General features: G+C 47.8%; 1 protein-coding gene across 15 annotated transcripts in view; it reads left to right on the forward strand.

Annotated features, from left to right (window-relative positions):
- CAMTA1 (calmodulin binding transcription activator 1) overlaps window positions 1-22,662 on the forward strand; it is a 954,794-nt gene that overhangs the window by 439,425 nt on the left and 492,707 nt on the right. For all 15 annotated transcript variants that reach the window (XM_032301111.1, XM_032301103.1, XM_032301108.1 and 12 more), the window contains one exon: window positions 18,702-18,837. In XM_032301111.1, coding sequence (XP_032157002.1) covers window positions 18,702-18,837 — 136 coding nt within the window. The remainder of the gene's footprint in view (window positions 1-18,701; window positions 18,838-22,662) is intronic.

Genomic DNA, 22,662 nt, shown 5'->3' on the forward strand with positions numbered 1-22,662 from the left:
AGCACGATTGTCGTGTGAACTTGGGCCAACCGTGGAACCTTCCTGAGCCTTAGTGGCTTTGCCTATGAAGAGGAATGACTGTTTTGTCCACTACGCAGGGTCATTGTAAGAGTCAAGTGGGCTTGGGCATGTGCTCCCTCAGCACAGTTCCTGACCCACTGGAGAACAGTTTTACCAAGCAGAAAGATTGAACGAAAAGCAACCACCTTCACAAACATCCTCTGAAGTCCCACTCCCCAGAATAGCCAGGGTCAAGGTTTTAGAGGACCCCATGCCTTCAGACTTTTCCTTATGTACACACAGAGAGATAGCTGTGGGCATGTGGAGAATTCTATAGAAATGAGATCTCACCATGCATTCCATTTTGCAATAGTTTTTTAAGTCATGGAGCTCTTTCCATGTTAACCAATACAGATATGCACATTTTTTTCTAATAACTATGTTATTAGAAAAATAACACACTTTGTGCTCAGCATGTGTGGGTTCCCACTGGGGTTCAAGGTGGCCCCTGAGATCTCTGTTCCCAGCCCCAGTTGGGAACACACTGGAGATACTTTTGGAGACTCTGTGTAAATCTACAGAAGACCAAAAGATAAAGGGCTATGGCTCCCCCAAGGGTTTTCAGCTCTCTGGGGGCAGACATGCGGAGCAAATGGTAATGAAGCAAGAGCACCTACAGGGGCCCCAGACAGCTGGACAGGGGATGGCGTTGTCCCACAGGAGGGCCGGGGAGCCACCAGTGGAGCAGGAGGCGATGGCATACGAGATTGGCCTTGAGGAACCAACCGGGATGCTGAACTTTGGCCAGGGGAGGCTCTGGGTTTGAAATAGTGGCTTGTGGTCCACAGCTGCCTTGGAGCACTTGGGCTAAGGTGACAGTGTGTGTTGTGACACCTAGGCCTTAGGGCACATTGTGCTGCTGGAGGGGGATGGAGCTGGGTCAGGGGCTTAAGGATGCCTGGGAAGGGACCACAGAACAGGCTGAGCCCAGGGGGAGGGCTCTGCACACAGCCCAGGAATTCCCTTCACAGCAGCACAGAAAGTGTGTGTGTCAGGCAGGCATCGCCCCAGAGCAGGTGGAGGGGAGCCCAGAGGGGGTCCCCAGCAGAATCCAGGAGGAGGTGGTGAGGCCTCCCCAGGGCAAGCAGGGCCTCGGGCAGAGGAGGGAGAGCAAAGGTGAGAGCAGAGGGAGCCAAGAGAGCGCTGGGGGGCGGGGGGCGCTGTCCTTCCATCCTCCCTGGGCCTTCTGTACGGCTTTGCCCTGGCACTGTGGGGCATCTCCCAGATTTGTAGAGGTTGTCAGATGCACCCCCTGTTCTCAAGGAGCAGAGAAAGTGAGTGCAGATGGCGAAGGGCTGCAGGGCTGGACCACGAGGTGGTTGGAGGTCAGGACAGTGGACCTGGCAGGGGTGCAAGGCCAAGTGCAGGGGTGAGAGTGGGTGAGGGATGGGAGAAGGGGAGGGAAGGCCAGAGGATGGGGAGAGGAGGGGAGCAGGGAGGTGCGGAGGGGAGGGGAGGACCAGGAGGGAGAGAGGAGGTTGGGGAGTGAGGAGGGGAGGATTGGGGGGGGGAGGGGGTGAAGAGGGGAGGAGGAGGGTGAGGAGGGGAGGGGGGAGGGGGGCAGGAGAAGTGGGGAAGAGAAGGAGGGGAGGGAGGTAGAGGCAAGAACGAGCCTGGAGGGAGTAGCCTGTGAGCCAGGGGCACAGAGGGGAGGGGATGGGCCTCAGCGTCCTTTATTAAGACCTCAACTCTTCAATGACAGAGGATGTTTCTTTCTTTTTCTTCTGTTATAAAACAGTTTATGTTCATTATAGAAAAGTTGAGCCATAGATAGTTCAAAAATAGAAAATAGCATGTGGAGTCCCACAGCTCCCGATGATCACTGGTGAAAAGTGGGGGCTGGTCTTCATGATGACTCACATCCAGATGTTTCTTCTCGGGGTTTTGAGAGGCTGGTTGGGCCTGAAGCTCCAAGGAATGACCCGAAGGCCCTGCTGGAGTACTCCTGGGGTGCTTTAACCCCAAGGAGCTCTGAGCAGCCAGAGGAGGGGCGGGGGTGTGTGAGCCTGTGGAGGACTCACGCTGGTGAGGAGCGCCCAGAAAACCGGTTCCTAGGGTATCCCCCTCACATCTGGAAAGCCCCACCTAGCCTGGCTCCCGGCCTGGCCCTGAAGCCTAGGTTTGAAATTGCAGCTTAATGATCCACAGCTGTGCTTTTGGTTGCCAGCACCCTCCTGAAAAATTAAAGAAGGGCTTGCCAATTCAAGAGCACTCTGGAAAGCAGGAAAGAGGCTGAGGTCTGGGGAGGAGGAAGGAAGAGGAAGAAAGAGTCTCTGAGGGCACCGGCAACCCCCAGCTCTGGGCCCGCACCCTCTCCCTGCTTTCTTGGGCTCCTGGGGGCGGTGGATCTTGACCTCCGAGTCCTGCTGGGCTGCTGCCCTGGGCTGACCCTCCCCCAAGGCTCCATGGAAAGCTCTGGACCTGCTTATCTCCCGCCATTGGAAACGTCTCCTAGAATCTCTCTGCCTCACTACCTGCGGTCTGTACCGAAGGCCATTCCCCTGATTCTGGTGTTAGTCCTGGCAGAGTGGCTGCAGTTGGCCACTTTAGGTGTGGGAGAGAATCACTGTTCAGCCAAGCAGGGGGTGGAGGGTGGAGGGTGGAGGGGTGGGGTGGTGGAGGACGAAGCGCGAAGGGCTATCCTCAGGCTCTTCAGCCCTGGAGCCCAGGCGAGAGAGATCTGGGAAAACATCCTTATTTGCGTGCACAGGGCTGCCCCAGGCTTCTCTGCACTCCTGGCTGGCTCTCGTCTTCCAGGAGACAATGACACCTGCCCATTCATCCCCAGCTGTCCTGTTTGCTTTGGAACCAGGAGCATGATTTACATCCAGGTGCATTTTTATGTTTTGCATCAAAGGGTTTAAATAGTTACTAGAGAAAACAATTCTATTTTGATGCACAGAATTCCTATCTTGAATTTTCTTCTTTATAGCCTTATATGTTTTATTCGTTTATTTTTATTGGCCTGTCTCCTTGCTAGGACTTAAACTCCCTGTGGACCAGGGCACGCCTGTGTAGCGCTCTGTTCCCTGTGCCTACCACGGGGGCCAGGCAGGTGGGGAGCCCCGGGAAACACGTGGAGAGGGTGCACAGACCGGCGTTTGCAGGGGCCAGCTGTTTATGTAGCTTTCTCTTCGTGGCATCTACTCTCCGCCCATCTTTCTCTTAATAGTTATGGATTATGGAAAAGAAGAACAAAGCGCATTAAGAGGTTCCCCTACATTTGATTTGAGGAAGTTTTCATCGAAACGGCTCCATTGATTGGCCTTTCGTGTACAGCCTTATTCCCTTCTCACAAAATGAATATTGCCTTGTCTCCTTGAGAAAAATTGATTTCAGCCAGAAAGGAGAAGAGCAAACTCCCTCCTCCCCCCATTCTTCTTTTTTTCTTTTCCTCCCACCGAGACGGAATTTATCTCTTAGGTAGGTGGGGGGAAAACAGGAATAATTGGACCAGAAGCTAATTCCCAGAGATTCATTGTCTAGAAAGCTCCCACCAGAATGTGGGAAGCTTACCTTGAATTGCATGCTAATGATAAATGACACCTCTAACAGACCATCACATTGAGATGTTTAGTCCTTCCTGCTAGGAGATGACACATTAATTTTCTCTCAGATTTACACTGGATTCTTAATAAAATATCAGTGTTGGAATATGACAAGCGAGGGCCACGGACGCGCCGGGTGCCATTTGGGAGGCATGGACTTTGGCTGGAGGAGACTGCAGTGGGGCTGAACATGAGCCGGGCACTGGGTGGCATTGGAGTGGGGCTCCCATCACTGGACGGGGCTGGGGCTTACATGACCTGGCTGCACCAAGCAGTGGGGACGGGGGGTCCTCTTTCTTGATGACGGTGTTGAATCCAGGGACAGGCCATGCCATTAATTCTCTCTCATCTTAAACCCGTTTTTCTTCGGCTCGTCACTGACCAAATGCTTTCAGCATAAGTGAAGTTTTCCGTTTTTGAGAAAAGTTGCTGTTTCTTAATTTCCTCATTTGATGAGCATTTATGGAGCGTTTGCCGTTTACAAGTTACGAAGACGGAGGAGGCAGCAGCAGCAGCCAGGCGTGCCAGGTCTTACTGATCAACCCACTTCCCTGCTTAAAAACTTCCAGTGGCTTTCCATGCCCTTGAGAGCAATGTTCAGAGTTCTCAGAGGACCCACAGAGCCCTGAGGTGCAGCCCCTCTGCATGTGCTGTTCCCTCTGCCTGGAAGGCGCCTCTCCTCGTTCCCGTTGGCTGACTTTTGCTCTTTAATCTCTCAGCCTGCTATCACTTTTTTAAGAGGCCGGAGAGGTGGGGGTCATAACCCCTCTGCCCCAGTCTGGACGCAGCCTCTTGTAAGATGCTGTCAGGCACCCTCTGCTTTTTCTTCCTTGCGCTTCCTGGAGCTGCACTCTCCAGGTTAACTGATGCTGTCTTACATTTTGTGTCACATTTGTGTTAAGGTTGGAGTCCTCGCTTTTCCTTTGTTGCTGTTAATACACTTGTACCCCTGGTTAATCATCCCTCTTAGAGTAAGATCCACCCTCATTCAGGAGCCTACATGACTTGGGGTGAGCCGCTGTCTTGCCCCGTCTCCTGGTCTCCTGCCCCTGCCCTGTTCTCCACCTGCCAGCCTCAGCCACGTGTGCTCTCCAGGCTTGGGTCTCCCCGAACTCTCATTCATGTCCTTGCCTTCGCCACCGCTTCCACCCAGATGCCGCGTCCTGGGAGAGGTCTCTTGGCTGCCCACCGCTGCCCACTCACAGCTGTTCTCAAACCCACTGGCTCGCCGTCCCTGGTGGGGCCCCTTCCCCTCCTGCAGCTCCGGGCCTGCCCAGGGTGGGCCCTTGAGAGTCATTGTTCTTCCTTCCCACTGGACTGCAAACACGGCAGAGTCAGGGCCGTGGCACCCACAGCACCCCGCGTGAACGTTGGCAGTGTTAACTGCTCAGTGAATATTAACTGAACAAATCAGTGAATGTCAGCGTAGAGTTTCCAGCTGAGCCCCTGGGAGCCCCGGGAGGAGCCATGAGGGAAAGGAGTTCCTCCAGCCTCACTCTGGAGTCTTGGTCATTACCATCTCTCTGAATGGGTGGCGTGTTCTTTTCAGGGACCTCCAGTGACAATTTATACAAACAAAACTATGGTTTAACCCTCTTGGGAAATATAAATTGACGTCTTTTTTTTTTTTTTTTTGAGATAGTGTCGCTTTGTCACCCAGGCTGGAGTGCAGTGGTGTGATGTAGCTCACTGCAACCTCCGCCTCCCAAGTTCAAGCAATTCTTGTGCCTAGGCCTCTCGACTAGCCGGGATTACAGGCGCCTGCCACCATGCCTAGCTAAGTTTTGTGTTTTTAGTAGAGGTGGGGGTTTCACCATGTTGGTCTGGCTGGTCTCGAGCTCATGACCTCAGGTGATCTGCCCACCTCGGCCTCCCAGTGCTGGGATTACAGGCATGAGCCACCGTGCCTGGCCAAAAATACAAATTGACTTCTGCCTCTGAGTTCTGAAAGCCTTAGCTACCCCTCATCCCGTTCTCAACTCTCCACAAAGACATCGTGGCCCCTAGAGATGGGAATCTAAGTGTGCCCCGACCTGCCAAGTTCTCCTCTTGCTTCGCTGTTCGGGGCCAGCCTTTCTAGGGTTGTAGCAAGAATTGAATGAGTTGAATGAGTCTGACTGCATAAAGCACTAGCTATGGGATAGTGCTATTGGCTATCCTTGCTTTTATTCAGAAAAATGAGGCCGGTTACAGTGGCTTACACCTATAATCCCAGCACCTAGGGAGCCAGAGGCGAGTAGATCATTTGAGGCCAGGAGTTTGAGACCAGCCTACCAACATGGCGAAACCCCTGTCTCTACTAAAAATACAAAAATTAGCCGGGTGTGGTGGTGGGCGCCTGTTGTCCCAGCTACTCAGAAGGCTGAGGCAGGAGAATCGCTTGTGCCCTGGAGGCGGAGGTTGCAGTGAGCAGAGATCACGCCATTGCACTCCAGCCTGGGTGACAAAGTGAGTGTCTCCAAAGAAATAAGAAAGGAAAAGGAAAGCCTGCCCTGGATCTCTGAGAACAAAGCTCTTCGGGAGCACGGGCTTCCGGGTCCTGCCCGGCGCACAGCCAGGGCGGGAGCAATCATGACCGGCTCGTGGCTTGTGGGGGCTTTTAGGCCTACGAATCTATCCAGTCGTTTGTTCTCAGATAAGAAAACCTCTTTTACGATTTTCAATTTGCCCTTATTTTAATGAAAAGAAGCTGGGGTTGGACCGCCCAAGAAGGAGCTAATCAAATAAAGCAAATTGGTGCTACCTTCTCCTTGTCCTGATTATTCCTATGGCTCCAGCTGGAATTTATTATGAGAAGCAATTGGTTTTCATATCTGGCAGATTGCAGCCTGGGCCCGGCCTGTCAGCCTTTTCTTCCCCCTCTTTCCATAAATAGCTGAAGTGGCCGGGCTGCGGCGTGCGGGGGAGGAGGACGCGGAATGCTTGTAACCAGTGTTCTTGCTTCTTGTCCCCCAAATCGGGAAGACCCCTGTAAACAAGTCAGAAGAAGTTTCCAGGTTGAAAGTTAATAAGCCAGTTCCTTCCCGTGAGATTCGGGCTGTCACCGTGGCTTCTTGGGGTTCCGCGTGGCGTCCTGTCAACCTTGCTATGTGCCAGGCATCAATTACCGCCCTTGCTGTTTGTGCGAGGGAGAGATAAGCAGAAGAGACATTCCTTCACAGCACTTTTTCACTCCCCTTGCAACAAAAGGAAGAACTACGGAACAACTTAAATCAGGCGCAGCCCGCCCTTGCTCTAGATGAAGTGTTTCTCCATGGGCGGTTCTCAAGATTCCCGAGGTGCCGTGAGTTGTTGTAACTATAGGAGGGGAGTGTAGTTGGGGCGTGTCAGGGATTTGAAACATGACATCAGGAAGGGGTGCAGTGGGCCGGTTCCCTGGTTCTGCCCTTACCAGCTGTGCCACGTTGGGAAGGTTACTTCCCTTCTCTGTGCCCCAAGCCTTCTCACCCTGTAAAATGAAGATAGCAATACCCAGCTACTAAAGTGACTGAGGGATTAAGATGAAACCTGGGTGTAAAGGGCCCTCCCTGGCACTGGGCACAAGGTACATGTGGAATAAACGGCAGCTCTTCTTGTTGTCACAGCTGTCCTGGTCGCTGTTGACATTTGAGTCCAGGCCACGTAGCTCTAATGGTGCATGGAAATCAGGCCATTCCGTGTTGGAAAGATCAGAAAGAAAGTGCAGGGGCATGAAGCCTGTAAGCTGCAATGAAGGGCGACGTTTCTCGCTTTCCAGCTGCCCACTGGAACAGAGACTCAGCACTGGCTGCAGGAATAGTGTCCACTCTTCTAGAAAGCTGCAGGCCCTGTCTTGTCGCAGGAGCCTGATTGACATTTGGGGGTCAGGGCTGGGAGGCAGTTGGAACTGCATGAACTTCATTTCCCTCCTGCGAGGCCCTTCCCTGTGCCTTGTGGCAGGAACGATGGAAGGAAAGGGAGGCACTGCTCTAGGGTTTGCGTTCCGGATGGAAAAAGAATTCTTTAGAAGGCATCCAGGTACTGTTCCTGGAGTCCCACTGGGAACCAGGACATCATCTGTTCTGAAAAGGATGCTGCAAGAACAGATCTTCTGAATTGAGTGGCGCAGTAGCCGGCCAACGTGGACAGAGCTTATTGCACAAAATCTGCTGTCTGGGCCAGGCCTGGTGAAAGGGGCTGACGGGAGAACGGTCCCCTGCAAGTCCATGGGTCGCTGGAATAGCAGGTTGGGTCTCAGTTGTCTGCACAGATGAAATTGGGGGTTGCTGAGATCCTGGAAACAATCAGTTAGTGACAGAGGAAGTAGGGGTTTGAGGGAGAGGGGCCGTGAACCAGACCTGTTTTGGATGCGTTGATTTCTGAAGTGAGACGCTAGAAAGAGGGGCCACACTTTTTATTTTGGAGAATTAACCTAGTCTCAGATTCAATCCCCAGCTGCTCCATAAATTTCTAGTTCACATCCACACACAAAACGTCTCAAGAACACATCACCCCTCTGGTCTTCAGTTATTCATCATCTTTTATCTACTTGATTTGAAAAGTATCACTCCCTAAAGTGACAGGTGAGTACATGAGCAGCAAGTGTTTGGGGATGGCCTCTGCTGTGGGCGGGCTTGCCAGCTGCACCCCACTATGCACCATTCCATTACTCTCTCAGTCCCCTCACTCTTACTCCCCACGGAAACCCTACCAAAGGAACACACCCTGTTATTAGTTACGGAGAACATGTGCTGTGTGCCAGGCAGCATTCCAGGCACCTTACACCCATCCTATTCACTACAGCAGAGAGACCAAGTTGTTTGTTCAAGATCACACAGGTCAGCCGGGTGCGGTGGCTCATGCCTGTAATCCCAGCACTTTTGGGAGGCCGAGGCGTGTGGAACTCCTGAGGTTGGGAGTTCGAGACCAGACTGACCAACATGGAGAAACCCTGTCTCTACTAAAAAATACAAAAATTAGCCAGGCATGGTGGTGCATGCCTGTAATCCCAGCTACTTCAGAGGCTGAGGCAGGAGAATTGCTTGAACCTGGGAGGTGGAGGTTGCGCCATTGCACTCCAGCCTGGGCAACGAGAGTGAAACTCTGCCTCAAAAAAATAAAATGAAAGAAAAAAGATCACACAGCTCTTAAGAAGCTGAGCTAAAATTTAAGATACAACATAGATCTCACTCTAACTCCCCTGGTAATCTTTTAAAAAACACTCTATTCTGGAAAATTTTAAACATCCGCAAATATAGAGACTAGAATAATGAATTCCCATATACTTATCATTCACTTTAATATGGTCAGTCTTTTTTTTTTTTTAAAGCGGAAAAGAAAATTTTATTATAGAAATATTGCATGGATTTATAGGATTCAAAGAGAGAGATACAGCTAAAGCTTGGGCACAGAATGGCAGCAGGGATGAGATTCGGTGGTCTAGAGCAAGTGGCTAAAGTCAGATGGTCTGGATTTGAATCCTTACTCTCACACTTGCTAGTCCTCTGACCTTGAACATTTGCCTAAGCACTCAGTGTACTCAGCTGTAAAATGGGTATAAGAACAGTGCTTCCTCGGAGGTGGTTCTGTGCGTTAAGCAGTTAATGTGTATAAAGAGCAGAATATGGAAAAGACTCAGTCCAGAGCGAGGCTGGAGGAGCTCCTTCATGGCTCCTCCCCGGGCTCCCAAGGGCTCGACTTGAAACTCTATGCTGACGTTCACTGATTTGTTCAGTTTATATTTACCGAGCAGGGCCAGGCGCGGTGGCTCACGCCTGTAATCCCAGCCCTTTGGAGGCTGAGGCGGGCAGATCACCCGAGGTCAGGAGCTCAAGACCAGCCTGGCCAACATGGCGAAACCCCTCCTCTACTAAAAACACAAAAAGTAGCCCGGCGTGGGGATGTGCACCTGTAATCCCAGCTTCTAGGGAGGCTGAGGCAGGAGAAATGCTTGAACTCAGGAGGTGGAAGTTGCAGTGAGCCAAGATCATGCCATCGCACTCCAGCCTGGGCGACAGAGCAAGACTCCATCTCAAAACAAAACAAAACATAGTTACTGAGCAGATGTCTTGGCTGAGCATTCCCGTGGGGTGCTGTGGGTGCCACAGCCCTGCCTCTACATAGCTTGCAGTCCAGTGGGGAGGAATTTTATCCCAGCGCCTGCCATTCAAAAGCACTCAATAGTTGTTGGTTCTTTGAATTCTTCTTGTTATTATTTCATGGTTAATCTTACTTGATCCATACTCTTCAATTCCTTCCCTCAACATTGTTAGGAAGCCTCTCTCAGACATTGTATAATTTCATCAGTAAATATTTCAGTATATTTCTCTAAAAGATAAGTTCTCTTTAAAAAAATACGTCCGAACTACAACGGTCACTGTTACAAATGAATGGTAATGCTCAATCTCATTACATACCCAGCCACTGCTCAACATTTCAGTTGTTTCACGAATTCCATCTTTCGTTTTACAGTTTGGCTCAGCCAGTATCCACGTCAAGTCTGCATATTGCAACTGGGTGATTATTTCTTTGCCTTTTCCAGTCTCTATGTTCCCATTCCAGCACACTCCTCTTTTTTTCTCTCTCACTTCCTCATTCTTCCGCAGAGAATTTGTTAAAGAAGCCAGGTCATGCATGCCGTCGAGTTTTCCATAGTCTGGATTTTGCTGACTGTATCCCCAACGCATCCTTTACCGCGTCCCAGTGCCCCCTGCGGACTATAGAAAGTGGAGGTCAGAGCAAGAGTTCTGAATAGCTTCAAGGTCAAATTTTTTTTTTGTTGTTGTTGTTGTTTGTTTGTTTTTTGGCAGCAGCAAAATGTACTTCCATCAGGGGATGCCTTAGTCCATTTGTGTTGCTGTAATGGAATACCACAGACTGGGTAATTTATAAACAGTAGAAGTTTATTTGGCTCCCGGTACTGGAGGCTGGGAAGTTCAGGAGCATGGCACCTGATGAGGGCCTTTGTGCTGCATCGTCCGGTGGTGGAAGGTGGAAGGAAAAGAGAGGACAAGAATGAGAGGATGAGAGAGAAGGAGGGGGCCGCCAAACTCACTCCTATAATAACTAACTCACTCCCAAGATAATGACGTTAATTCATTCATGAGCTCATCACCTCTTATAAGGCCTGACCTCCCGGCAGTGTTGCAGTGCCGGAGATTAAGTTTCCAACATATGACCTTTAGGGGGGCACATTCACACTATAGCAGGGGACACATACTATCTGGTTGTCTCTCTTGTGGTGTCAGCCATCATTGATGATCCATGCTTGGATCCATTAATTCATTGGGGATTGCAAAATAATGATATTTTAATCCTCTCATTTCTTCATTTATTGGCTGGAGTACTTTTTATAGAGAAAATCCTTTCTCCTCCTATTTGGTAACTCAAAAGAATAGTTTGTACAGGGAAGGTAGGATACATGCCTAATTCTACCCCCCCAACCTTTTTTCTTTAAGTTTTCAAAATAATGTGTTGGGTCTCTAGCATCTTCCAACAATGAACAATTAGTTTTTTGTTTGTTTGAGGACTATTATGAACTCATGGATTGAAACATATTTAATGTATTTTAGTCGAATGTTGATGTTCAAATTGTGCCATCTTTGGTTAGTGGGAACCTGTTCAAGTTGGTTCTGGAGTTTTCTTCTTCTTCTTTTTTTTTTTAATTGAGATGTGGTCCCACTTTGTCACCCAGGCTGGAGTACAGTGGTGCTACCTTGGCTCACTGTAACCTCTGCCTCCTGGGCTCAGGTGATTCTCCCACCTCAGCCTCCTGAGTAGCTGGGACCACAGGCATGTGCCGTCACACCCAGCTACTTTCTTGTATAGACAGGGGTTTTGCTATGTTGCCCAGGCTGGTCTTGAACTCATGAGCTCAAGCAATCCACCTTCCTCAGCCTCCCAAAGTGCTGGGATTACACATGTGAGTTACCACGACTGGTCTGGAGTCCTTTTCATATTAATTTAAATCTTCCATACAGCAAACATCATACTTAATGATGAAAGACTGTATGCTTCCTCTAAAATCAGAACAGTTTGGAAAATTGTTGATTCTCACCACTTCTATTCAACATTGGACTGGAGTTGCCAGCTAGTGCAATAAATTAGCAAGAAAAAGAAAAGTATCTACAATGGGAAGAAGAGAGTGAAGCTACCCTTATTCACAGGTGACTTAATTATATATGTAATCTATCTGAAAGAATCTACAAAAAAAATTTGCTATAACTAATAAATGAGTTTAGCAAGGGTCACAGGATAAGATCAATGTACAGAATTCAATTGTATTTCTACATAGTACAAATGAATAATCCAAAAATGAAATTGAGAAAACAATTTCATTCATAATAGCATCAAAAATAATAAAGTACTTAGAATAAATTTAATTTACAAAGTGTAAAACCCATATATTGAAAACTACAAAGTCTTAATCAGAGAAATTACAGATTTACATGGATGGAGAGACATTCCATGTTCTGCGATTGGAAGTGGTTGGAAGACTCAATATTGTTAAGATGGAATTCTCTCAAAATTGATTTCTAGATTCAGTGCACCTCTGATCAAAATTCTAGCAACCTCTTTTCCTCAGAGATTGTCAAGCTAACCGTAAAATATATATGCAAACACAAAGGAGTTAAAATAGCCAAAACAATTTTGCAAAAGAAGAACAAAGTTGGAGGAAATTATAGTCCCCAATTTCAAAATTTATTATAAAGCTGCTACAATCAAAATAGATAGTATTGGCATAAGGAGATAGACAGTGGAACAGAAGAGAAAGTTCAGAAATAAAATCTTACGTTTATGGTCAATTTATTTTCAACAAAGGTGCAAAAGCAATTCAGTGGAGTTGGGGGGTGAAGAAAATAGGCTTGTTTAATTTAAAAAATGGTGCTGGAATAATTGGATATTTAATGACAAAAATAGGCTTGACCTTTACCTCACACCATATGCAAAAATTCACTCAAAATGGATCATGACCTAAATGCAAAAGCTAAAGATGTAAAAGTCTTAGAAGAAAACATAAGACATTTTTATGACGTTGGGTTAGGCAAAGCATTCTTAGATGAGGCTAAATATTATTCATAAAAGAAAAAATTGATAAATTGAAACTTAGCAAAGTAGAAAATTTTTACTTTTTTAAAGGAACCATTAAGCCATTGAGAAAAAGAGGAGACAAGTTATGGACAGGGAGAAAGTATTTGCAAATCTTATGTCTGATAAAGGACTTGTATCTCGATTATATGTAAAGAGCTTCTAAAACTCAAAAAGCAAGAAGACAACTCAATTAAAAATAGGCAAGAGATTCAAATAGATCAATGTCTGTTTGAATGGCTGACAAGGACATGAAAAGGTACCCAACACCATTAGTTATGAGGGAAATGCAAATTAAAACCACAGTATACTCACTAGGATGCCTATAGCTCGAAAGACAGATAATGTCAAACGTTGGGGAGAACGTGGGGAAATGGGAACCCTCCACCATTCCTAGTGGGAATGAGTGGGAAATGGTGCAGCGATGTAGGCAAACAGCCTGGCAGTTCTATCACTGTCTAATCAGATGCAAATGTCTTTCACAAATTGTTCCTGGGTTTGGGATCATGGTCGGGGAAGTTTTCTCTACTTTGAGGTTATGGAGAAATCCACCCACATTTTCCTGTAGAGTACGTATGATTTGATTTATTACATTGAAATCTCTGGACCATTTAGAATCAGTGCTGCTGTAGGATGTGAGGGAGAGACCCATTTTTGTCTTTCCATGTGCCTCCTAGGTCTCCTAGATTCACTTATTAAAAACTTGACCCCTTCTCACACTGACTCGAGATACCCCCCTGACTATGTATACTAAATTTGCATGTGTAAGTGAGATTATTTCTGAATTTTCTATTCGGTTTCTTTGGCTTGTCTATGCATGTGTAAATTCCATACTTTTTAAGATATAAAAGTTTTCTCATATATGTTAATAGCTGGTAACGCTATCGCCTTGGTCTCCTTTTTGAAGGTTTATTTGGCTATTCTTAGTGCGTCTTCCTTTCAAATAAACTTTACAATAAAATGTTCTAGATCCAGAAAAAAACCCAGATAGGATTCTCATTGTTATGACATCACATTTACAAATTAACTTGGGAAGATGAACATTTTAATGATCAAAGCTCTTCCTAACCAAGACATGTTATGTTTTTGCGTGAATCAAAACCTGCTTTCGTGTCTTTTAGAATATTTTTAGAGTTTTTCTTTTTAGGTTTTGGGAATTTCTTGTTAAATGTATGCTTAGGTATTTAATTTTTTTTTTTCTATAGCGAATGAGGACTTCCATCATTTCATTGCTCTGTCTACTCAATAGCTTATATTTTAATTATCTAGCCAAGATATATAAGATATACATATATATATATATGCATACACACATGCATACATACAATAACTATAAGCTATTGGCTGATAATCTATAAGCCAATAGCTTATAGATATTTTATATCTTATGTAATATATTATACACAGTCTTACTCTCTGTAATTTACAGTCTTATTGAGACTGTATTAAATATAATAGATAGATCTTATAGAATATTTATAAGCCAATAGCTTATAGATATTTTATATACACACACACATACATACACACACACACACTATATATTTCTTGGCTAGATAGATAATTAAAATATAAGCTAATTTTATGCATGTTTCTTTACTGTTATAGTCTGTAGCAGGCTTCCACTGATCTTTTTGCCATCTTGCACTGAGCACTATTGCTTTTGCTCACTATTCGTCTCTTAGATAAAAGGTTTCCTTGGCTAGCAACCTCCCTAGTGAGAACAGAGCTCCCTGTTGTCTTCATATTTTTCTTGACATGCCTCTGCACTGCTGCAGTGGAGGTCTCGGAAGGTTTCCCTGTGGCTCACTCACACTGGCAGCCTTCGTTCAGCTTCCCCAGGAGACCTGCGATGAAGACTTGAGTGTGAGCAGTTTGTCTGAGAAGCTATCCCAGGAAACATCAGTCAGGACATGTGGAAGTGAAAGAGAAGGAGGAATGCAGTTGAAGGGCCATTCTCCCTGCAAGTCACCACTGTGGGAACTGAAGCTTATGAGCAGAGAGGAGTTTCACATAGAGCACCCAGAGCGAGCCCCTCCACAGGGCAGGGAAGCCTGGGATTGGCCCACAGTGACCTCAGCCACAGCGCAGGGAAGCCTGGGATTGGCCCACAGTGACCTCAGCCATAGCGCAGGGAAGCCTGGGATTGGCCCAGAGTGACCCCTGCCATGGCACAGGGAAGCCTGGGATTGGCACACAGTGACCTCAGCACAGGGCAGGGAAGCCTGGGATTGGCCCACAGTGACCTCAGCCATAGCGCAGGGAAGCCTGGGATTGGCCCAGAGTGACCCCAGCCATAGTACAGGGAAGCCTGGGATTCACCCACCAAATCCCTGTCCATCAGGTAAGGGGTGCTTTCAGGGTGGTAATGATCATCCAGCTGGTAGAATAGAACCGAGACTGACCCCACAGCATGTGCCAGCCCAGCAGCCTTAGGGGCGACTCTGCAGTCGGATCAACTCAGCGTGTTTCCTGCCTGGACACTTTGTGGCTAGAATGGTCTGATTATATGTTGAGAATGATAATAATACTTACCTCCTAGAGTGGGGGTGAGGATGCAAGTAACATGGATGATAGATACAGGTTACAGGTGTAGGTATGGATATGATTTGTGTATAGATGATACAGACATGCCAGTGATGAGCTCCACCGGCACTGGGCACACAGTAGGTCAGCAATGACCGGCAGGTGGTGGCATTATTAAGTTACAGGGCTTCCATGCCTCCTCCACGAAGCTTCTGTTATCCTCTCTGTCTGCAATTCCGTCCCTATTTTCCTGCTCTTCTTGGGGGGAGGGGGCTATCTTTTATGCCATCATGAAGTGTGTTAAGCCCTCCTCTGACTGGGACCTGTGATCTAACCTACCTGTCATTCCTCCTGGAGCAGGACCCCACTTCCCTCCTCCTTCCTCTGATCCCTTATGACCAGCTCTGCCTTTTTTTTTTTTTCTTTTGAGTCTTGCTCTGTCACCCAGGCTGGAGTGCAGTGGCACAATCTCAGCTCACTGCAGCCTCCGCCTCCTAGGTTCAAGCGATTCTCCTGCCTCAGCCTCCTGAATAGCTGGAATTACAGGCACCTGCTACCACACCTGGTTAATTTTTTGTATTTTTAGTAGAGACAGGGTTTCACCATGTTGGCCAGGCTGGTCCCAAACTCCTGACCTCAAGTGATCTACCCGCTTTGGCCTCCCAAAGTGCTGGGTCTGCCTTGCTTTCGATTCCTTTCTGGGATGGCGGGATAGCCTCATTTCCTTTGCCTCAGGGGCTCGTGGGCCCTTCTGCAGTCTGTGTTTCCCCTTTGTTGTTCCTTGGACCCTGAGGTGTGGTAAGGACCTTCCCTATCACACAGAGTCAAACAAGTTCTAATAAAATCAGATTGGTGGATTAAATATGATTAGGTTGTTCATTATTGCAAGTTAAAATGATGATTCCATTTATTAAGGCCACTTAAGTTGGACACTGCAGTTCCCTGTGGGATTGTGTCCTGCTCAAAGTGCCAGGTGGCAGGGCTGCTCTCAGAATGCCACAGGGCAGGTCACCGGAGGAAGGTGGGTTTCCCTGGGTGAGTGCAGTTGTGATTCCGACTGTGTCCATGACAGTGTCTGGGAGAGTCCCCTGTCTGTGGGTTATACCACTTGCGATGTGGCGATGGTTAGCCCGAGGACACTGCTGAGATCATTAGTCATATTTAGAAAGGGCAAGGGATGGAAAATATCACAAATCATGTCTTAGCTCACGAGAGGCTGGATTGGATCAAAGTTGGGTCTTTTTTGGTAGATGAAGCATCTTCATTCTCCAGTCACAGAAAACTCATCCACAGAAGAAGACATGACATGGCCACACTCTCATGAGTGTATTCATTCCTTTTGGAGAGGATGAGCCACACATAGAACCCATCTGTTTGATCAAACATGTTCCCTTGCTTATTCTTTAGGTAGTAGTCCTAAGCACAGTCAGTGAACTTCAGGCTTTCCACTGATCCCATGATCTTTTAATGGGTCTTTCAGGGGCGGGGAGGGCTTACAGCAGGGTGAAGATTAAGGACAAACATCTAGAGAGGAGCTGAAGCAGGAAAAGGCTGGCATTGTTGGCCCCACACATGAGCCTACCTGCCATTTAGAAATGGAAGCGAATTGGCCAGGCATGGTGGCTCACGCCTGTTAATCCCAGCACTTTGGGAGGCCAAGGTGGGTGGATCACGAGGTTAGGAGTTCGAGACCAGCCTGCCCAAGATGGTGAAACCCTGTCTCTACTAAAACTACAAAAAATTAGCTGGGCGTGGTGGCACACTCCTGTGGTCCCAGCTGCTCGGGTGGCTGTGGCAGGAGAATCGCTTGAACCCGGGAGGTGGAGGTTGCAGTAAGCCAGGATTGTGCCACTGCATTCCAGCCTCAGCGACAGAGCAAGACTGTGGCAAAAAAAAAAAAAAAAAAAAAAGGGAGTGAATTGTAAGGTTTCTAATGCAGACTTGTAAGCAGGAGATAGATACCGGTGGGTGACAGCGTTGTGACAAGCACATGGAGCCATTTCCTGATTGTTTTAGTCGTACAGACTTAGGGAGGAAACCAACACTGACACAAACCAATTGCGCCCTGATCAGGAAACAATGAAGTATTGGGAGTCGCTGTTGAAAGTCTGTAATTTCCAGCAGAATTGCTGTTTAGTCATCACATTGCCGCTGAATGACATAGTCGGGCTGGGTGGGAACTGTAATTAGCTGCAGTCACCCTGGTGGGACCGTTTTTTCCCCACAGACAATAGAATATGAAGCCATCAACAGCACAGTGTTCTGTGCCGCCTGTGAAATGGCCCATTGTTCCTAGCGAGAAGAAAGGAAAGGGGCTGGAGGGTCTTGCCCCAGCCCTGGGGGGACAGATGGCTGACTTATGGTTTCCTCACCTCAGTGGTGGCAGAGAAGCATACAAGTGGAGCTGAAGAAGCCACTTCATTTGCCTTATTTGTGTAAAGAGCTCTCTGGCCGTGGCTGAGAGGGAGACGGCAGGCCTGCGCTGGCCTCGTGGCACACAGAATCGCTGGCATCCCTCTTCCCCGGCTGCAGGTTCAGCTGCAGAGTGGCGCAGCCCTGCGTGGGGCACCGCCAGCTTTTGGGGGAGTCTTCCTTTGGTTGGATCTGCCCACAGCTACTGAAACATTATTCTTGCCCTCAGCCGCGAGAGAGGTTTGGTTCTTTCTCTCCTTGGAGTTTCCATACCCCAATATGTGACCTGACCGCTGCTTCTGCAGATATGCACGTAATCAGCCTCTCCTTTCTGTGGTGGACGCATGTTTTCTCTTTGGAAAATTCCAGGTTCTTTTTCTTTTTCATCCTCACGAGAATGACCATCTAACTCTTAGCATTTAGCAAGCAGGCAGCTATTTCCCTGAGATGCTCTGGCTGTGGACTGAATAGATGCCTTTACCTGGCAGTATCCGAGATCCCTGACAGTTGAAGCCCAAATGGGGAAGAATCGGGTACTTAGCTTGCCTGGGAAGCCAGACCATAGATGCTCTTTCATATCTAACAGTAATCTAAATGCAGGCAATGAACCAAGAGCATTTGGCCTCAGTGACTAGCTCTGCCGTTGGTCTGTTCTTAACATAGTCATCCAGCGTCTGCGTTAAACTTATTTATTTCCTAATGCTGGCTGATGGATTAAAAGATGTGTAGAAAATCCTTCCACAAGAGATAAGATATTGCAGGCTGCCACGACACCCCTGGCTCTTTTTGCTTTCTGTCTCTGTTTTGCCTACTTTTCAGTGCAGAGCTCAGGCCTCCACGTCGTATATCTTGATTAGTTTGTGGTTATTACTGAGGGGATGTTTTTTAAGCCCATCATTGACACATTTAATTCATTAGGTACCAAATCCAAAGCAAACTTGGGCTGGCCATAAAACATGGTTAATCCAGGGAGCTGCAATAAAAGGTGAAAAATTATGCCCCAGCAAATGTGGAATATTGCTTTTCTGTAGAGACTTTTACTGGTCGACGATATCTTTCTTCATAAATTTTTCTTCTGCTCTTGGTAACTTAACCATTTGTTGTTTCCAGACCACAGAATGGCTCAATGATACTCTACAACAGGAAGAAAGTGAAGTACAGGAAAGATGGGTATTGCTGGAAAAAGAGGAAAGATGGGAAAACGACCAGAGAGGACCACATGAAGCTCAAGGTCCAGGGAGTGGAGGTAAACCACAGAAAAGGTTCCCTTGGCGCACAAATGTCATTTGCAGGCTGCAGTGGGGAATGGAATTGCTTGGAGTCACATGATGCGAGTCACCCCTGTCCAAAGAATTTTTGTTTGCCAAGACCCTCGTTTTTTTTTGCTTTTGTTTTGCTTTTCTGCCTTCTTGCCCTGTAGTCGCCATGCAAGTTTTCAGTGAAACTGGATTGAACTAAAGCACGCCTGTGACTTGCAGTCATTGGTATATAGATGGGGATTTGAGAGGTCCGTGTGGACTCATTTGTTGTATTTATCACGGAAGAGCCTCTGTGTGCATTGAGAGTTTGCAAAGTGTCAGGGAAGAGGGGAGGCAGGTAAGGACCCGCCCTCTTGAGGTGACCCGTGCTGAACTGGCAGCTCCTACCCCCCACAGAGCCTGGCTTCACCGCTCCACTGATATAAACCCTGGGTGTGTCAGCCTTAGTAGTGGTTGGAGATCATTAGATGGGATCACAGGTGTGTGTGATTCTTGCATGGTTGGGGTCCTGCAGAAACATCTTGGGATCTTGGGCAGACTTCCGGTTTTGGCCCTTCGGTAAAGACGGGTTCCCTTGCTCTTGTTCTCACCCCATAGGCTGTCAACCTTGGGCAGCCATGGAGAAATTCCCTCATTCCTCTTTGCCATCGTTTGAGGGCCTGAGCCATGTGTCACAGCGGTAGAGCGGGAGGGCGTGAGTCAAGGTGAATTCTTGGCCTGCTAGTTAACGAGCACCCACTTCCCTGCATTCCTTACTGGTCCTGGGAAGGAACCTCCCCTGGGAATAGGGGAAGCACCACCTTCGGCCAGGAGCTGAGAAGCTGGCTCGTGATCCACCTGTTATTTCAAACTGGTCCAAGAGAGGCATTCTTGGAGTCTGCTGGTGTGTTGAGTTTGCAGGCGAACTTGATGGATAGCTAGGACTGTAAACTCACTTGAGTTCAATGGGTTGCCCTTCCCTGCTGATGTTTTTTGTGATGTGCTTTGTCATGATGACTTTTTCTTTATTAATCGTGTGCTTTTATGGCTGTTAAAAATAGCATCAAATGGCTTTTATTATATGACCTCACAGAGAGATGACTTTTGTTTTATGTTTTTTTTATTTTTTAATACCTAATAACAATGCTTTATGGAGATACACAAAGCGAAGCCTCTATCCAAAAGATTCCAGTTCCCTGCACTCTCCCATGATCAGTGTTTGCACAGCGTGGTTTAATCGACTGCACAGAACATTAAAATGCAGATTTCCCCAAATGCACTGCTCTGGACACACCTCTAGGACTATGACTGGTGATTCTACAAATGCATCAGCCATTGTCTCAGGGAGCCCAGGGAGGCAGGGCTTGGTTCTTCCCAGGAAGATCTTCATCTCCTATGCTGGAGGAAGCTGTAGAGAGTAAGGCAAGGCTGGGTGGGGCCCCTGAACAAGGAGGCTGCCTGCACTGGGAATAACAGGGCTGTAGGAATTCGCACTGAAACTCACAGCGGCTCCTGTGCCCGCAGGCCCCTGGTATATTTCATCTTTAGTAATACGTAAATCAGGAACTTCTGCTTGTGAGTAACAGCAGGGTGGAATTCTTCCTCAGCAGCAGCTGAGAAGCCCAGGGAAAAAAAACCCAGAGTGTTCATTTTCTTCCCTCATGTTATAAATTAGAATTGTCACTGGATGGAATCAGAATGATTTATGGTTATTTTTAGGCCATATTTATGTTTGGAGTTATTCGTGGTGCTCAGACTTGCAGACAGCAGTCTGACCCCTCAGAACTTTGGGAAAGGGAGACAGGCAGGATGGGGAGGGGTGTCCGTGACTTCCTGACGTGGATGGCAGTGTGGGCAGTGGGAATGAGCAGTGACAGGAGGTTTGCTTTAGATTCTCAGAGAGAAGCCATCTAATGTGATGCATTATGTGGTGGCCTTGCCTGAGAGCTCAGGGAGTTGTCCTACTGAGCCACTCAGCCAATATTAACCCCGTGTGCCTACTCTGTGCAAGGTACAGTGGTGTCTGCAGAGAGACCAGGAACCATGTTCTCTGCCCCATGGACTCATGGTTAAGTTGAAGAGACAGCCCTGTACGTACATGAAGGCTGTCAACAGTGCTGACAGCAGAGAAGCCTGGCTTTTATGAGAAGCATCCTGGGAGTACAGAGTGGGATGGAACGGTCAGAGACGCTTCCTAGGTCAGATGGGATACAAGCTGAGCCCTTAAAGTCGGGTGGGACTGTGTTTGTGTATGTGTGCGTGTGTGTGTACATGTGCAATTTACATATTGCTTGCAGTTGACCCTTTCCACCTAGCATTGTGGTCTGAGCTCTATATAGATACAGCTTTTGAGGTCTCTTCATGCCTTTAAATAGTCCTATAGCCGTCCACTGTATAAACACTCCAGCCGTTTCCCTGGCCACAGCTCCCGCTTTAGATGCCTTTCATTTTTTAGCATTATAAATAACACTTCAATCAGTGTTCTCATACATGTCTTTTTGGACACATGGGCAATCTGGACCCACAATTGCCGGGTTAGAAGGTCTGGGCATGCTCAGTTAATTAGATACTGCCCTATGACCACATAATTACATGCCCACCAGAACTGGAGATTGCCGTTTTCCCCACATCCTCTCCCTTATGGATGGATGAGAGATGGTACCCCGTTCTGTTTGAATCTGAGTTTTTCCTAATGATTACTGAGGATGAGTGCCTTCTTGTGTTAATGAGAGCCTGTTGCTATGAATGGTCCACTGTGGGCATGGGCCTGGGCATGGATTTTTAACCAGCCCATGGATTTTTAACCTGAGGAAGGCCTTTTCAGACAAGAGCAACCCCCACATCTCACCAGCATTTCTGCTGCATTAGCTCTGATCTGGACCAAGGGTGGGGAAGCCCAGGGGGTGTGCTCTGGCACAGTGGGCGGTTGGCCTTTTCCACCAGGAAATTGCATTGAGGATTTCCACGGGGCTTTGAGCCTCACGGGAGGAGGGGCTTCTGAGTTTAGATTCTGCGTCCTCTTTGGTGGATTCAATCAGGCAGCTCCCACAGATGCAGGAGCTTCATCCCACCAGGCACAGCGCCAGCCAGCTACTCTTCTGCTGGTTGGGGCAGACAGTCCTGCACAGGGTCTTGGAGCTGTGATTTTTCTACCACCCGAGCTGTTTTCCTCAGTTCAGGGGCATGATAAAGATATTTGGATCTACCGTTTAACATATCACTTGCTATAAGCCTTCCCTCAGGCCAGGAAAACTTCCAGCCCTGTTTATGGAACTGCTCAGCCATCTCTCGCTTCTTTTGTTCTCAGAGGCTGGGGCCCTCTGTACACATGGCAACTCAAAGGCACATTGATTTTTCTCAGCCAGGCACGGGGTGGGGGCAGCTGCTTTTGAAGCTGACGAGCTGTTAGGTCCATGATTAGTTGTCTTGTCTGCAAGCCAAGGAGAAGCTTGCTCGATAAGGTTTCCAGGGATGACAAAGGTTGGCAGGAAGGAAAAGGAGGGTGGTTGCAATGTCACTGTTTCAGGAGATGAAATCTCAGCAGGTCTGGAGTTGGCCCTGCACCCCATGCAGATTTATGCCTGCTTCTCTGGTGCCTGACAGGGTGGAGGAGCTTTGGGGGTGGGAGACTCCTGGAGAGCAAAGAGCTGGATGTGAAGCCTCACTGGTTCTGGGGTCACTGCAGCTTTGCGGCTGGATGCGCCAAGGGAGGTGAGCCAGAGGTGATGCTGTTTTCTGGGCCATGCTGGAAGAAGTCCCTCCAAGTTCATGATACTTTTCTCTGGCCTCAGAAGCTTATGGGGCTGCCTTAGGTCCTGTGTCTACACCTCTTA

This window comes from Sapajus apella, unplaced genomic scaffold (assembly GCF_009761245.1).
Source record: "Sapajus apella isolate SASKATOON/1434 unplaced genomic scaffold, GSC_monkey_1.0 scaffold43, whole genome shotgun sequence".
In the NCBI taxonomy this organism is placed as follows: Eukaryota; Metazoa; Chordata; class Mammalia; order Primates; family Cebidae; genus Sapajus; species Sapajus apella.